This window comes from Pygoscelis adeliae, unplaced genomic scaffold (genome assembly GCF_000699105.1).
Source record: "Pygoscelis adeliae isolate BGI_AS28 unplaced genomic scaffold, ASM69910v1 Scaffold4, whole genome shotgun sequence".
Lineage (NCBI taxonomy): Eukaryota > Metazoa > Chordata > Aves > Sphenisciformes > Spheniscidae > Pygoscelis > Pygoscelis adeliae.
The window spans coordinates 11,427,120-11,443,874 of record NW_008824986.1 but is presented as its reverse complement, the minus strand read 5'-3'; the positions used below and the strand labels follow the sequence as shown (position 1 = coordinate 11,443,874).

Sequence of the window (16,755 nt, the reverse complement as noted above, 5' to 3'; positions counted from 1 at the left end):
AAACAAAAACCCAGTTGCCAGTAGAAAAACATTTCTTACAAAGGAACCACTCTGGACTCTGAGAGTTGACTTTCAAGGAGATTCTACACCCTTTTCTTTGAACTGAGCTGATTTTTTAATTACTGCACACACTAAGCTTGATTTTAGTTAAGCAATAGTTATCTTGGATTTTGCTGCTCCACCTGACAGCTGACAGAAGGACCCTGAGCTTTTCAGTTTATTCTAGTTGTATCTATTCTATTCTATTTCTCCTTGCAAACCTGCCTCTGTTACATTAAATATCTGTATACTGGAACATAACTGGTTTGACCTTCCTTCCCAGCCCAGGTCCTACCACTTGCAAGGGTGACAACAAAATCACTGTAGTGGATGAGGTGAGCGGTGTTGCGCAAAGAATCACTATTGCTTCCCATTTAGTCAGTTGAAAGTTTCAGCCTTTCTTTTTTTACAGTGGTAATACCATAAGAACGACATATCTATGAGCTTGACCTGCTCATCGATCTGAATCTGAGGAAGCCATCAATTGCAAAAGAGAATGTATAAAAATATTTCATGGAGTCTTTAAAGCCTATTATTTTCTACCTTCAAACAGACAGAAAAACCGTCCCCCACTCCTTAACTCATAAATAAAAGGAAACTGTCAGATTATTTTAGCATCCTTCTTTTAAATAATAATAATTTCTGCAGTTGCTTCTGAGACTGAATTTTCTTCAAAATCACTTCTGTTCTAGCACCAGCTTCTTCCCAGAATTAAATGTCTCAGTGGTTTAAAGCTAAAGCCAGTGAGCTGTATCAAGTGATGACCTGCATATGTAATTCCTGCTTATATCCAGGAAAGCTGTACTTAAGGAGTAAGGGTAAAAGGGAACTGTGGTGCAGAACACGGCAAATGCTAGTATGGATGCCAGGAGTCGCACATGGCAGATTTGAATAGCGGCAGCTCAGGGCTTTGAGCCAAAGCATCTTAAGAGAAGCATCTGCAAAAGGCAAGGGCAGCCACGTTATTTCTTTCAGAAAACCATCTCCCAGCACCCAGCTGAGTTATCTCACCTCTCTTGTGCTCTGCTTGGGAAAGGAAACAAAACCCTGGCATAGCCTTCAAATGCATAGTGAGGCAAAATGGAAAGGAGCTGCTGCAAGCAGTCAAACCGAGGAAGCAAAACAAGGAATGAACAAAATCAGGAATTGTGTAAGGAATGTCTCAGCATTCAGCAGACGCTCAAGTGCGGTACTTGGTCTGTTCTCTAGAAACTGCCTGGGTTCACGTGCCTGCCGGCTGCAAACGGACACTGACAGAGGTTGTTTATTCCTTAATGAAAGGAGAGCAGGGGGTGACACAGAGCAGCTGGCACACTGTAGATCTGTACCTTCATCTTCCTCACAGTAATTTGGTTGTGTGTCTACACCCTCCATAAAATTTGATTTGAAAAAAACACATTATCTAAGCCAAATTTCCCACAGGCACATCACTAGAACACGTGGGTGAAAAAAAAAATCTGCCTAATATTGTCACAAAATGATAAAATACACGTGTGCACAAAGAAAGATTTCTCTTGGAAGGTTAAATGTTGAAGCAGTCCGTGTGTGGTAAATTAGAGATGCAGCAATTAGATATGACATAATGATAAGCAAGGAGTAAAGGGATTATCTAGAGTTTCAAGCACAAAAGCTTCACTTTCCACAGGAGGAGAAGCAATGCTCCTTTACCCAAGTCCTGCATACTCTACCTGGAATATCCTGAGTTCAGCTAAGTTTCCAGAAGAACATCAGACTGGAGGAAATTCCACTCCAGAGAACAGTAGCCAAGATGAGAAGTTGAAATAATGTAATAACTAACCCCTAGCTAAACCAGGGTGGACTGTACCATAATCCCAGGGTACAACCAGAGGCAGGCAAGAAATATTGAAATATGGTTATTTGGAGGTCTAATTGATTATGCCTCGGTAAGGGAAGTCAAGCAGATTACCTCTGAGATCCTTTGTAGCCCTGGATTTTGGTGTTTTTATGACTTACAAAATTGCAGGAAGTCAATAAATAGACTGAATATCTAAAATACCGAAAGTTGAGCCTATGCAGCATGTCAAGCTAGGGTTAAGATGTGCCATCACAGAGAGGAATGATGTGGCCAGCAATCTTTGGTTCCCCAGCCATAATGACCGTTATTTAGGCTGCTTGACTGAAAGAGGCCTTTGACATGAATCTGGAACAAGACTTCACTTGACTACCTTCCTTTCCAAATTGAATATTATTAAAATCAATGTGCCATTGCAGTACCCACTTCTACTGAACAGCTGCCACATGATTCATAAGGCTGGTACCTACTTGAACTGGTAAACGTAAGAAATAGATAATGTTATTTCACTCTGCTGCCAACTTCCATGGTGCAGCCTAGTCTGGGAAGTGCTGTAGTGGTGTAACAGTGTTTAATGTCTTGTTCGTTGCCCTGAGTCCTTGGCTTCATTTTCTAGGATGATAAAACTTCCTAAAGGTGCCTGGTGTTACAAGGATATGACATGGCTTTAAAATCCTTACTGCTTACAGCAGGCTTTTGAGGTAATCTTCTTTGGACATGAAACCAATCCCTTCCTTTAGGGGAAAATCCTTGCAGCTATCTTTGCTCTCAAAAGTGTCATTTATGGTTAAAAAAAAAAAAAAAGAAAAAAGCCAATTAAAACAACAGGACTGACAGCAGGGAAAGCAGCATCTGAGGAGATCCCAGTGGAGGAAGCGGCTGGAGGCACAGCGAGCTGCGCAGAGATGGGCTTTGATCCCAGTACCAAAAATAGTTTTTACCTGAAGTCTGAGCGAGGTCAGCGGAGTGCGCAGCTGTAAACCCCCAGCTCTGCTGAGTGCTCCGCAGGACCAGGGCAAGCGAGACGCTACGCTACTGACCTTTGGGGCAAGTGGCCTTCTCAGGGGTTTCTGGGCTTTGTTTGCGATTCAGATTTGAGACAGGCGGTACTGGAGTTACTGCATTAGTTTTTTGGGAGCTCTGCACGTTTCTCCTTTCCTTACTGACTTTTGTCTCAGGATCCTTTCTGTAACCTCACCAACTGCAGCAGACTTCTCTAAAACAGAGCAAGTGAAAATGAGCTAAGACTTCAAAAGAGGCGTATTCAAATACCAGTGAGCAATGCTGAATATCCACTTCAGATGAAGTGTGGGGTAATTTTGTTTTTCTTAGAGTCCTAGGTGGCTCATGAATCAAAGTACATATCAATCTAGTCTCATTTCATTAGCTTTATTTGGCTCTGGGAAGGGATGGATCATCTTTCTAAATCACATTTAATCTGCTTATTTTGGCTAACCTTTTTTCAAGAAGGAAATTCAAAGCCTACCATAAGTATAGGAAATAAAATAGTCTTAAAAGTAACATTTTGCCACTTCTGTTTTAAAAACAGATTTGGGAAATAGGACATGATGGATTTTGTGCTACATAATTGAATATTTTGGTCGTGTTCTCTTCAGTGCTAATGGATCATTTAGTCACATTTGGAGAGTGGAAGATTAGATATATTTTGGATGAGGGCCAACTATATTCCTGTTAGGTTTACTTGCTACCAATTATAACTTTACTTATCGTTTACATTAAAAATAAGTAAACACAAACATGGAGAAGAGGGGAGAAATAATGGAAAAATCAGACTCTTTGTAACTCTTGAATTAGACCAATGTGAGTATGTTTATATTTAAATCATGATTGGTAATGTACTTTGGGCATGTTTCAAATAACAGAATTTGTTTCAAAGCAATCCCTTTTCCCTCCCCTCACCTATATTGATTTACATGGAGAATTAAAAATCAGGTGCAATGTTTAAACTGTTAGTTTTATTTGTTACTCAGGTAATAAGGAGCATATAAAAGTGTGAAGGGGTTCTGTGTCTCTTTTGAAATACCATAGTTCAGTTATTGAGTAGCAATATTTTCTAAGTAAGCATTAGCAATTATGAAGTTTGCCAAAAGCTTTTCTTTTTTTTCCCTCTTATAGGAAAATAGTTTCAGAATATGAGAAGACGATTGCTCAGATGATAGGTAGGTGTTTCTACTCTGAAAGATGCTATCCTCCACTCTGATTTTCTGAAGGGAGCCTAGAAACATGGTTGAAGTCTGTGGGCTACATTTTGATGCTAGCTACATCTGCTGATGCTGCTGGGAATTGTGAATGCATCTGAGGACACCAGTGTGTGCTGCCAGGTTGTGATGAAAAGCTAGGGCTTCATTTCACAGAAAGCAGCCCCCGAGGCAGTCCAGGTAATACAGAAGGGTCAGGGCTTTTTCTTCTGCATCAAAGCAAACTGTCCCATAGGAAACATGTTCAAATGCTTTGCCCAGAATTCATGGGTGTCTCTGGGAGAGACTTTCAATGACCTAATAACCCTTTAGTCATCCGCTCCCAACTGTTTAATGGGAGATACCAAACTTAGCTCTTTACAACAACAGGGATTATCTGTGCTAAGTGCATTCGTCAGACCAAAACCTAGATTAACTCCAATCCCAGCTGAGAGATTATGAGTGGCCAATCTACCTCTCCAGTTATTTACTGACACAGGGGTCTCCGTTAAGGTCTAAATATGACATGTTTTGCCTCACAACAATTAGAAAATGCCTTTGTTAACAGCATGCCCCACAAATGAAAAACACTACATGCAGTAGTATTTCAAAACCAAAGGTTGCAGGACTCATTTGCTTCCTTGGTGCGGGAGGTCTGGCCCCTGGGATGTGATTTTAAAGCCTCCTTATAAGATTTCCAAATTTATTTTTCTTAGTCTGGCTGTAGAAAGCGCCAGTGGCTTGTGCTGCCCTGTACTGCTTCAGCTCGAGCTGTCTCCCAGAAAGGCAAATGGCTGAGCAGGGTCGTGGGTTCTCTATGGCCAAAATTGCTGGGAAGAGCCAGAAAAGAAGCAGTGGCTGATGAGAAAGCAGGACCAAGCTCATCTGGACAAGCTCAAGTAAAGCAGCAGAGAACTGTGAAATATTGTTAAAAGCCATTAGGAGTAGCCTCGGAGTTCAATGTGGGCTGTGAGATGCAGGAGAAAGGCTAGCCTAGCCTATGATACCTGTGAGCAGGGAGTGTTACGAATCCAGCCTGTTTGCACTGTGTTTATTGAAAAATAAAAAGAAAGAAATTATTCCTCTTACTCCCCCTGAGAGAACTGTCACAGACAGTACAGTGTGCCAGGAACACAACAGGCATACCTGCATCTTTCTAACAGGTTTTTAATAGGGAAGGATTTTTATTACAGCTGTCAACATATCGTATTGTTTTGCCCCTTTTAAAATTGGCAGTCCCTTCATATACAGTCAGTATTGTGTGACCCCCAAATTTTTGCTTTCTTTTAAATTGTTTTTTTTTTAATTAACACTTGAGTTGTGTTTACATACGTTTGTAGCAAATTTGCTTATTTTTGCCCAAAGAGAGAGGGGGGAAGTAGTTCAATGTCGGGTGCTTTTGCTGCCTTCCTGCATTTCTCAGTCATTGGGAGACACCCCAGCCTCCTTTCAAGTGAAGAGAAAAATGGACCTATAAATAAACAAATAAATCATGTTATGGTAATATCAATAAATAAATAACAAAATATACAAAAATGAATAATATATAGTAATAATATACCTGGCTTCATTCTTTATGGTGTTATGCCTCCGTTGCCTTTTGTGTGTACAACTGAGCAAATTTGCCTGCCTTCTGACATAACGTCTGTCATTCTTATCATGCAGGTGTTAAAATAGGAGTGACCAGAGTATGCAAAGAACTTAATTCATTTTGGTTTACACTAAACATACTCTGGTACGGCTTTGTCCCTGAACGTGGTCATTCATATGTACAAACACAGGACCTGTCCTTTTCTCCCAAGCATATGCATATAGTTGGCAACAGAAGTTTCTTTTTGGTAACAAAATCAAATTCTATTTTTGAGAGACAGATTTAAAAAAAAATTCAAATTGTGAGACCACAGTGCAACAAGAAGGTATAGAATAGGAGTGCTAAGGCAAAGGCACAGCCATGGCGAACATAGTAAATTCTACAATTACCATTTCCTCTTGTTGCAAAGAGATCAAGGATAATTAAAGCATCGGGCCATTGACCACTGAGGAAATAGAAAGAACTTTAAACTTCAAATTCAGAGTATCAGTTAGAGTCTTTTAAATGATCTATGGCAAGTTTTTAAGAGCTATGGCTATAAATAATGTAATTTGCTGTCCATTTGCAAAGGAACGGAAACAACAATGGTGACACAGAAAGCATATGTTAATTAGAGCAGTATGCAAATTCTACAGCATGGTAACATGTTAAATGCGAGGCTTCCTCTCCCTGCATTTAATGTAAATTCTTGATCTAATTGTCCCACTTTCTCCTGTCATTTGTCGTACATTACTGTCCCTTTTGATAAAGGAATTCACTCATCCAAATGCCACATTGTGGAGGAAAATGATTGTCTGTGTGCTATTTGCATATACTTCACTGAACTATTATCACAATAATGCCTTACTGCTAAAGCAAAATAGGCATTTTAACAAAATAAATGCCTGTGCTGTTTCTATTTATGATTTAACCCTTCTGAGCTATTTATACAGCCCTGCTAGGAGGGCATTACAAGTGAACCAATTTGACAAATCCCTTTAATGAATATTCAGTGTGGTTGATAGGTCCTGCTCAGCTTTTTATAGGTTGTCACGTGTATTGAAAATATTCCATATTAACAATATATGATCGTGCATGTTTGCCTATAAAGGCACTGAAAACATGCATTGCAAACAGTAATTGCCTTTGATTTCAAGGGCTGTGGAATGTCTGGTATTTGCTGTCATATACATACAGAACCCAATATTACCCAACTTAGCTTATGCAATTAGTTTCATGACACACTCTGTACAGCCAAAGCTTGCAAGCTGTCAGTGTATAGCTCCTTGTTAGTGTCTCTTTGCATATTTTTTTACTGGTGCTTTAACTTTTTTTCCTCTTTTTTTACACTTGCCTCAGCCCCTAATATATTCTTGTCTATATTGAGGAGGGGAGAGAAAAAAGAACAGGCTTTCCAGGCTAGCCTGCTGCTTGTGCTACTGCTTTGCTGACTGTTGCCCAAGTTTTGCAGCTCACAACTGCGTGGCACTGACAGCTGTATGGAACAGAGCCTGCGTCACCCCAATGTTCAGTGCACCCCATCCTACACACACCTTGATCACAGGCATCCACAGTTCCCTTCCAAAATCCCTGTTGTGGACTTCCTTTTTATTGATGGATTTGTAATGTTGGGGTTTTTTTCTGTTAAAAATGTGTCCTTATACTTGTACGTTTAAATACATAATTAAATTTTCATAATGAGAAACAAACAGATGTTATGCTTTGTGCATTACAGGTTGTTGCATTACTTATTTTCTGCTTTCCTAACAATTCCTGATTTTCTATTTTGCTTCCGTTTTTGTTGCTTCTTGCTATTTGCTTGCAAAAACAAAACAGGCAAGCCTGGTAAGTAAAGCTTTTCACCAACTTTCACACCAGCATTTTGCATTTTTAGTTTCTTTTGGTTTTGTTCTCCATTCGCTGCATTCCCATTAAGTAATGTAAGTAATACTGAGCTGAGCCTGAAAGCGGATCTGCTGTGGTGGTGCTCTGATTCTGTCAATTTGGATAGTGTTAGTCCTGAGCATACTGTTGTTATTGTTGGTGAGCCGTGGACAGTGTGTGTTGCAGACATGGAAGCCATTTAATTAAAATATTTTAATCACATAACCTCATAAATATCTTTAGAAATAAGTATCTGTAACTGCTTAACTAAGATTTGACTGGCAGAGTATTATCAGCACAGTTCTACTAAACACCTTTTGCATTAAAGCTAAATCATAGTTTTAGAAAATATCACATAGATCTTGCAGTCCCCCTCCAGCCAGATGCCAGTTTCTTTTTTCTGTAGTATTTAACCAATTTGGTTTTTAATGTATCTTAACTGTTATCTGAGATTAGCAGATGCCCCTTTCCTAAAGCTCACTGGAAGCTTTCCCTCTTTTCAATTTATACGTCACGCCCTTCCCCAGTATAAATTCCTGTTTTCCCCTTGGAGTCTAATGAGGCCTCAGCTCGCTCCCCAGTCCATGGACACCTCTAGCATGTAGTGGAAGGGAGAGGAGAAAGGGAGCATGGGATATCACTTGCCCCTAATTCCCATGTGCAAGTTGAAGCGGGGCTGGGGATGAGTGTTTGAGGAGCTGGTCCAGCTGAGGAGAGAGGAGGGCACCGCGATGCACTGGGAGGAACAGGAGGAGCTCGGTAGTTGTGAGGGAGTAAGTCATGAATTACTAACTTTCTAGATTGCCCTAGAAACAAATAAGAAGGAAGTTGCTAAAATACCACAGACAGCAGCCTCAGAAAAAGTAAAGTTGTGACATTAAATACATTTAAGTACATTGCATGATCATGCAAATGGATCCCTTCCCCTGCATGGAGTTGCGACGACAGAGGTTTTGCCAAAGAACAGGATCCTGCCAGTAAGTGTTTTGGAATTAAGCTAGACAGTGTGTAATCTCCAGCGTGACTGAACAAATCTTGTGCTGGAACACAAGGTGACAACTTCTCAGATTTAGAAAAATAAATGAAGGATGACAAATGGCTTTCTCATTTTACTTGAGAATACATTCCTTTTGACATTACGAATGATCACAGAGTGTCTTTAAGAAGGCAAAATAGAAAAGAATGTTTATTTTTTATGAGATGTTAAATGTTATCAAACTGATGTGGCATTACGGGGCTCTGGGTTTCTCACTTCTGCCATATCAAAGGTGTTTATTCACCAGTAAAATAAAGGTGTTACAACTTCCAGTGCTGCAAACTCAGTGCAGGTCCTGAGAGCTTCTCTGGTTCTTTCGACCTTCTGCATCACATAGAGCAAAATAACCTCGGGTCAGGCTCTGCCCCAGCAAGATGCTGTCGGGGGCATGCAGAGGAGCACAGAACATAGCCAACATGAGCTGAGGCACAGCATGGCATCGTCACTGCTCTAGGCTTAGTTAGGCTAGCAGAAAAGTGTATAAAAGGATTTAATATGCAAAAGGAAGAAATTAATCTCAGTTTGGGAATTGAGAGTATCAACTTTGACATTTCAGAGCTGACCAGCACTATGAAATACTTAATTCAGATGAAGACTTCTATCCAAATAAAAAAATGAATTCTTGTTTAGTTCTTTATATTTCAAAATATAAAGGCCTGAATGAAAAGTTGTAGATTCTGAAATGCCCCGTGCTTTTTACGTGGGAGAACTTCTTACCTTATTTTAGTTTCCATCATAGGCAAAGGAAAATGGTAATATAAAACTGCTATGTTTTGCGGGTTGGTTTTCATTTCAGTATCATTCAAAGTAGCCCTTAAAACATGGACACAGGAATCGTATTTTAGGATATGAAGCAAACAATGAAGCATTTTGGATGAGGAAATGCCAGACCTTTTCTTCCAGTGTTACGCGGGTATTCCAATTTATTACTAGGTCAGTTCCTTTGAAAAATTCTCTTCCATACAGACTTGGATTCCTGTTGTGTTCTTCCCACCATCCCTGCCTCAAATTTAACTATACCCAGGAGAAGCTTGGAAGATGTTTTCTGCAGACGAGAACTTAGAAAGTCAGTCTAATGTTAGATTTCCGTTCTGGCACTTGCTACAGTAATCCTAAGAATGAGAGTCTGCAAAACACTGTTTTTCCAAGGGAAGAATTTGAGTTGAATTCCATTAAACAAAGTGCTTTTTTTGTACAGGATTAGAAGAGATGCCAGGAGATGAAAAGCACGTATCAGCAATGGCAAATAATTTATTGCCAGTGCTAGTAATATGCATAAATGTCCTTTCCTTCAGCTAGTGCATCTTCAGGCAAACAAGGGAAATCCAGCACTTGCCTTTTTCAGGGGAACAGCTGAGTTCAGAGTGAAATAAATCATCAGTACAGAGATATATTCACATTTTTCCCCAACATCAAAATATTTAAATACCCCTGTATTTAGCAGCCTTTTTCCAAAACAGGATTGTGTCTTTATATAAAAATGACTTTTCTGGATCCTGCAAACTTGCTAATACACAGCATAGAGCACAGTATAGTAGAAACTGTAGATGGTGGTGAAATCAATGTTCTTACTACTATTACCCTTCTGAAAATAACTTTTTTTCCTTCCCCTCTCTTCTTTCTAACAGAGGATGAACAGAGAGAGAAATCTGTCTCACACCACACTGTTCAGCAGCTGATAGTGGAGAAGGAACAAGCTTTGGCAGATCTGAACTCAGTGGAGAAATCACTGGCAGATCTTTTCAGGAGATATGAAAAAATGAAAGAAGTATTGGAGGGGTTTCGGAAGGTGAGTCATGTTAAAGTCCCCTCCTTTACAGAGCAAAGCTGAGCAGGCTCTCATGTATACCAGTGCTGCTTAACAGAAGGCACGTCTTTGTTTCCAGTTGAATCTGATGTACTACAGTGTGCTGGGGGGAGGGAGAACATGAATGCTCATTTGTGCTTTCATTTTGGAATAGCTTTAAAAAGATGAAGATTTTGCACAAAAGTAACTTGCTCCCATCTGTGACACTGCGATTTCAATAGATGTCACATAACTGCAGGACTTGAGCACATGTCAGGGCTGGCTTCTGGAGTGAGCATTCTGTTAAAACCTAGGATGTGAATTCCTCAGGTCAGAGGTTATGTCTAAAGTGCGTGACATAACGTAATCCTCTGATGAAGGATTGCACCCATGTATCAAATACAAACAGAAGAATTGTAAAGCTTTTTGCATTGAGTAATCTTTCCTCAGATGACTTCTGTGTGGGGGTGTCAGTGTTAGACTGCAGCCCTTAAAATATCTGAATGTGACTCCCGCAAATAGGTGCCTGTCCTACACTTCAACCTCTTGGATTAAATTTAATGTAATCATCTTCTCATTTAAGAATGAAGAAGTGTTAAAGAAATGCGCGCAGGAATATTTATCACGAGTAAAGAAGGAAGAGCAGAGGTATCAAGCACTCAAAATTCATGCTGAGGAAAAACTGGACAGGTAATTAATTGTACACATGTCTCTTCAGGAGTTCATGCTTCAGGAGTATTCCTGTGGCTGGACCTTGCACCCCAAACCTGCTTCTTCAATATGCAGAGCACAGGCTGCTCTGTGATGGAGGGTGGAATGAAATGCCGTCATGAGAATTTCTGTAATGTGCTGGTGTTTCTTCCAGCTCCTGACCATATAGAACACCTTAAATTTCTATCTTTATCAAATGTCTTCATGTTTCCTTAACGTATTTTCCAGGGAAGATCAAGAAAGAGGCTGTTAGCTAGGTTTATGCGGCTATGGAGGGCTGTGCTCAGATATTTGCACCTGCAGCCAGTATTCCTGCCCCCAGAGATTTGCTATTGCCCCTGTGCTGTATTATTGCCCCTGCGTCAATCAGCAGAACAGAACATGTAAGTGCTGCTCAGCTGTTTCAGTGCAGAATCAGTCAGGCGGTCTCTCCCTCATAACACTGGTTATCTAAGCTGGATCGTCCCAACTTGTGCTGAGGGCGACGAGGAATAGTTGCACAAAAGATTGTGCCAGATGTGCACGGATAGTAACTCCTCCAGCCACGGTTAAGGAGCGAACATCAGATTGTGGCTTAAGAGAGGCAGCTCTGGTTGATTTATTTTTTTTCCTATGCTTCCATGTAATGACCAATTAAGCATTTCTAGGGATTATATTCAGGACTCATATTACAGTCCCCTAGACCCAAGAGATGTTTCCAAAATGTCCCTAGGATTGATCAGTGCCTAAAACAAAGACAGACTTGGATTTGCTTTCAAGCTGTTGTCCCAGCTGTGAGTCTAGTCTGTAAGAACTGGAGATCAGGTTTAAAAACTGCCATAAAACACTTCTACCTAAGGGATGTTTGTGACCCCAGCACAGATATCTGAGAGAAGCATGAAGGGAATGACACAGACATTAAGAAAAGACTTTGCAGCCTCTGCTGAGCAAGAGAGGGAGTCATGAAAAGTCTCTAGGGACAAGTCTCAGAATACTTTCAAAGACATGCAGAAAGTAGCCCTGACCTCACCACCCGTCTGTTAAGATGCGGTCCGCCCTTTGGTACCCGCTGTCCTTTCCTGTAGAGAACCTGACGTGACAAAAACCTATGTTTTTCTAGAGCCAATGCTGAAATTGCACAAGTGAGAGGCAAGGCTCAGCAAGAGCAAGCAGCGTATCAGGCCAGCCTTCGTAAAGAGCAGCTGAAAGTGGACGCATTGGAAAGAACACTGGAACAAAAGGTAAACAGCAATTCAGCTCTTTTAACGCAGAAGTCAACAGGGTGACCAAAGTTAAGTGAAACTTCCCAGAGTGGCTGCATCCAGCTCTCCTCTGGAGCTCAGACCACAGCCAAGGTCTGCCCGAGGACCTCTCCAGCTCCTCACATCCAGCTGGCCCGGCAGCTCCCCAGCCCCCAGGGAGAGCAGAGATGCCCAACCCTTATAACAAAATCAGCAGTGTGCACTGGGCAGTTCGGGCAAATGGACCCATCTGCCAGGCTTTGATCTCAGCCACCGGCCAGCGCTCAGGGCTGATTCGGACTCGGTCAAAGCTCAGTGGGCACCTGTGTACCAAGCAGGGCCCTTGGTTTGCTTTCCTTCTCAGGTTTAAGATCTCTCTGTCTTAGTTCTTCTTTCGTTTTTTGTTTCCATTTTTAGTTTTAGCTGTAATTCCAACGCTAGCTTACATGCCTCCACTGTTAACATAGACAAAATGATCAGATACGGATCTGTACGGTTTAGGGCAAAAATGACTGTAGGAAATCCCTATTTATATTTCATGTTCTCTAGCTCAGCAAAGGAGCTTGCTTTCAGTATACTGCAGCTCGTCCTTGCTTAGAGCCCCTGGAAAACAGAGTGAAAATAATGCTAGAAATGTGCAGCCTAGAAACAAATTTACACTATGTATTATTATCGTGTGCTAGGAATGACTGCTATAAAGCTGTGTGCTTTAGTGCTAAATTGTATTTATTGAAGTCAGAGGAGCTGTATGTGGAAATAAGTAAGCATATTGTTTGAATGCACCATACGTAGCTGTACTGTGTGTGCATATATCTATCTATATTTATCTGTCTCTCTATATAGATGTTCTGTTCTCAGTATTGGAGAAAATTTAGTTGTCCCACACTTTGCCCAAAGGTTGGATAATTAAAAAAAAAACAACCCTCATCTTAATGCAACAATGTGTTTCATAATACTTAATATTGCCTTTTATTTTCCAGAATAAAGAGATAGAAGAATTAACAAAGATTTGTGATGAACTGATTGCCAAAATGGGGAAAAGTTAACTTTTAACCAAATTTCTGGACTTCAATATTGAGTGCAATATGACCATTGGCACACTGATGTCCATACATTTATGTGGACAGGTTATATTTTCACTTTTTCGTATGCACTACTGTATTTTCTTTCTAAATAAAGTTGATTTATTGTATGCAGTACTAAGATGACTATCAGAATTTCTTGCTATTGTTTGCATTTTCATAGTATAATTCATAGCAAGTTGATCTCAAAGTTCCTGTATCAGGGAGATGGTCAAGTTCTCTAAGAAATTACAAATTGCTGATCCTAGCCTTCCCTTTGTACATGAGTTCCCATGTTGGATGTCTTTTGAATTTAATATAAACATGTATTACTTGCATGGGGACTCTTGCCTTAAGGAGTGTAAACTTTATCTGCATTTGCTGATTTGTAAAATAAAATTAAAAATGAAAAAAAAAAAAAAGAAAATGCATGTCACTTAAATGAAATTCTCTATTGTAAATAAATTTTTTCGTCGAAAGTTGAAGATAAGTATGGCTCTGTTTTATGTACTTCCCTTGCTTACTTCGTGTGCAGCGCCAGATACAGCAGCTCTTATTAAGGGGCTCCTCCATAGAAAGCACTTCATGCGTCACTGCTTGGAGCACTCCGTGGGTCACAAGAATATACTACTTATGTGCACATATCTATGTCTATATCTTGCTCTCCCTATAAATATATATATATGCGCTAGATTTGGACCATTCACGTCCCAAGAATAGGCTTATTCCTCAAAAACGTTTAATACTCTGACCCTGATCCAGCGAATCACATAGGCAAATGTAATGAGACTCCATGAGCTGGAGGCTGTGACACGCGATGAAGGGACGGTGGGTTTTAAGCATATCTATCACTGAAAGGTGAATACATTTTCTTCTTCCTGCTGCTGGAGGAATTTGCCTGCAGGGTTTGCGGAGATGAAGTGTGTGTGATTAGAAGCACAACCCGAATAAGCTAGGTAAGCAGCATTCTCGCACACCTCTTTATCCTATAAGTTATCCTCTACAGAAGATTAGGTATGTAAGATAAGTATTAAGGCTTTAATGGCAAACGAACTGCTTGCTTTGGCTAATGGGACATCTCTTGTATCTCCATGATGTGGACAGTCTTCAGCCTGGTTCTTGTCAGCTCCCTTTTTGTACTCAAAAGTAAGTGAACTCCCTTTTCTTTCCTTTTTCCTTTCTTTTTAATTTCCTACTTCAGGCGTGGCTGAGCCTCTGCTGTTCTGGGCTTCTCTCCTGGGTTTGTTTGCTTTCAGATTATTTTGTGTATGTGGTTAGCAGCACAGAATTTCACCCCTGCTGTGTAATGTAAACATAAATATGTATGCTAACAAATTTAAATGCACATGTCCCTGTGGACAGCAAGTGTGCCTTCTGCTCTGCAAGTTTGAAGTATGGTATTTTAAATATATTTCAAATTCATGCTTGCCTTTGAAAATACCACGTAGTTTGAACCAAGAAAAAGAAAGAGGATCGAGTTACGGTTGTAATGTTTAAACAAAAGCAAACCTCTTAAGATATACTCTTGTGCCTTCCACCTGAATTGATACTTTAGGAGAAAATGAAATATGGATCATAGTAAGATTGTATGTGTTTACAATGTACTTTTTCATGGTACTGTGGACCAAAGATCATGACGGAGGGGGAAAAAAACATGATACTCCAACTTGTTACGGTGGACTCTGCTTTGCAAATGTAACAAGAAGGTGTGGATGCAATTACAGAACATCAGATGTTCTTGGATTATTTTAAATGCAAACTGTAACAACAAAATAACATATGGCTGATTTTTTTTATTTTTGAAATCAGTATCTGGACCACTTCTAAAAAAGAAAAATTGATCGGATTTGCAGAATCTTTAGATTTTTTTTAACCTTTTTTGCAATTTTTTGCATGTGCTTCGAACAAAATTGGAAAGACTGTGTAGCTGATATTTTAAAATATTTTTTGTAAACTCTAAACACTACTGTTATAAGTGGTCTTTTTTTCCTTAATGCCAGGCGAAGCACTGCAGTGTTACACCTGTGTAGGTTCTAGTGATGAAGACTGTAACAGACAAGGAACTCAGCAATGTCCAGGGCATTCAGATGCATGTGCGGTCATTAGAGGACAAGCAAGTAAGTAGTCGCAAACAGTTCAGACTCATTAAATTTTTAATAATAGAAATAAATAATCAGTGTTGGAAAGAGAAGAGTATATAGTAAGCTAAGGAGAAAAACAAAGGTAAATGTTTCCTCTCAAAATAAACCCTATTAATAAATCTCAATCCCTATTTTTATTGGTTTAGCAGCAATCTGATACAAAATCCCACTGAGTATGATTTGTCAGTGTGCCATGATGAGCTGTATCCACACTATGTGAAAGCTGTAAAAAAGCATTTTAAGTATTGCCCACTTCTTACTTAAATCTGTCATTTTTAAGTTAAATGACTTACCTGGAAATCAGGAAGGAAAAGAAGCTAATGAGGCACTGCACTTGAGCATGTTCAGAGATATTTCAGCTGCATCAGTTCCATCTAAGATAAATTATGATTATTTAACTTAAGTGGGAGCTTGATAGTGTGCTGTAATCTGATGCAATTGTATTCATTTACTTGTAAGGAACGGCCAAACCCAATGTTGTTGCTCAATATTGGATGGTCAGGTTCATGCTGAGGGGCCGTGGACAGGAGCGGGTCACCGTGAACGTGCTGGTCCGTTTGGGTTCAATGTGGCTCTGTTCTAGGTGGCATTATGAAGTCCTGTTCGTTCAGGTCCTTCTGCGAGCGGGCAAGGAGGGACGGATCCAGAGCGCCTGGAGTGAGCGTTCACTGCTGCTACTCAAACAACTGCAATGCAAAAAGCCTGGCTTCAAGAGTCACCACCTCCACAAGCTACTTCTCTCTCCTCGTCTTTGCATTGCTGTGGCACCTGTTGTTGAGGCTGACATGAGGGGGGAGAAAAAGTATCCTGAAGCAACAAGTCTGCCTTCTTAGAAAGGGATGATTATATTTCCTAATCACGTTACTCCATGTACCATATTTCTCGGTAGGCAAAAAGCAGTAGGCAGACCTGACAGATGTTCAGATAAAAATGGTTCCATCTGCTAAATATGTCTTGACCTATACCTAAGAAACACTGACCTCTTCTTGTTTATTGTAAAGGGTTGATTGTGCGAATATGTAAAATTTTCCTACAATTTAGATAGTATGTATAAAGAGAAGGAGAAATCTTAGCTGCAAGTAGCCTTGTAGTAGGGTAAAGGACCAATATCTTCCAAATGCTGTTTACTGTTGGCAGACATTCAAAAGCAAGCTAAAATTTTCAAGCACAAAGTGACTGAAAATTCTAGCAAGCAAATTAGTCTTTCAGAGAACATTGGCGAATTGGACAAAGCCAGAAAACTTGAAATAAAGGTGATTTACTATTAATGCAAACTGGTAAGAGAAGGTCATTAAG

The 16,755-nt window shown here is 40.1% G+C and overlaps 2 protein-coding genes across 10 annotated transcripts in view; both read left to right on the top strand.

The window, feature by feature from the left end:
* TACC2 (transforming, acidic coiled-coil containing protein 2) overlaps positions 1–13,805 on the top strand; it is a 149,317-nt gene extending 135,512 nt beyond the window's left edge. For all 9 annotated transcript variants that reach the window (XM_009325885.1, XM_009325888.1, XM_009325891.1 and 6 more), the window contains 5 exons: positions 3,989–4,032; positions 10,169–10,329; positions 10,910–11,016; positions 12,137–12,257; positions 13,238–13,805. In XM_009325885.1, the coding sequence (XP_009324160.1) occupies positions 3,989–4,032; positions 10,169–10,329; positions 10,910–11,016; positions 12,137–12,257; positions 13,238–13,303 (499 nt within the window). In that variant the 3' untranslated portion in view covers positions 13,304–13,805. The remainder of the gene's footprint in view (positions 1–3,988; positions 4,033–10,168; positions 10,330–10,909; positions 11,017–12,136; positions 12,258–13,237) is intronic.
* A 585-nt stretch (positions 13,806–14,390) lies between these two features.
* LOC103918539 (CD59 glycoprotein-like) lies at positions 14,391–16,248 on the top strand. Its single transcript, XM_009325882.1, has 3 exons — positions 14,391–14,464; positions 15,319–15,435; positions 16,043–16,248. The coding sequence occupies exons 1-3, from the start codon at positions 14,410–14,412 to the stop codon at positions 16,246–16,248; spliced, it is 378 nt and encodes a 125-aa protein (XP_009324157.1). The 5' UTR covers positions 14,391–14,409.
* Positions 16,249–16,755: the final 507 nt, after the last annotated feature.

Excerpts from the sequence above, each read along its gene's own strand:
- LOC103918539 (XM_009325882.1), top strand. The coding sequence starts at position 14,410 with ATGATGTGGACAGTCTTCAGCCTGGTTCTTGTCAGCTCCCTTTTTGTA. Across the intron at positions 14,465-15,318 it reads CTCCCTTTTTGTACTCAAAA|GCGAAGCACTGCAGTGTTAC; the intron begins GTAAGTGAACTC and ends CCTTAATGCCAG. Across the intron at positions 15,436-16,042 it reads GGTCATTAGAGGACAAGCAA|GTGGCATTATGAAGTCCTGT; the intron begins GTAAGTAGTCGC and ends GCTCTGTTCTAG.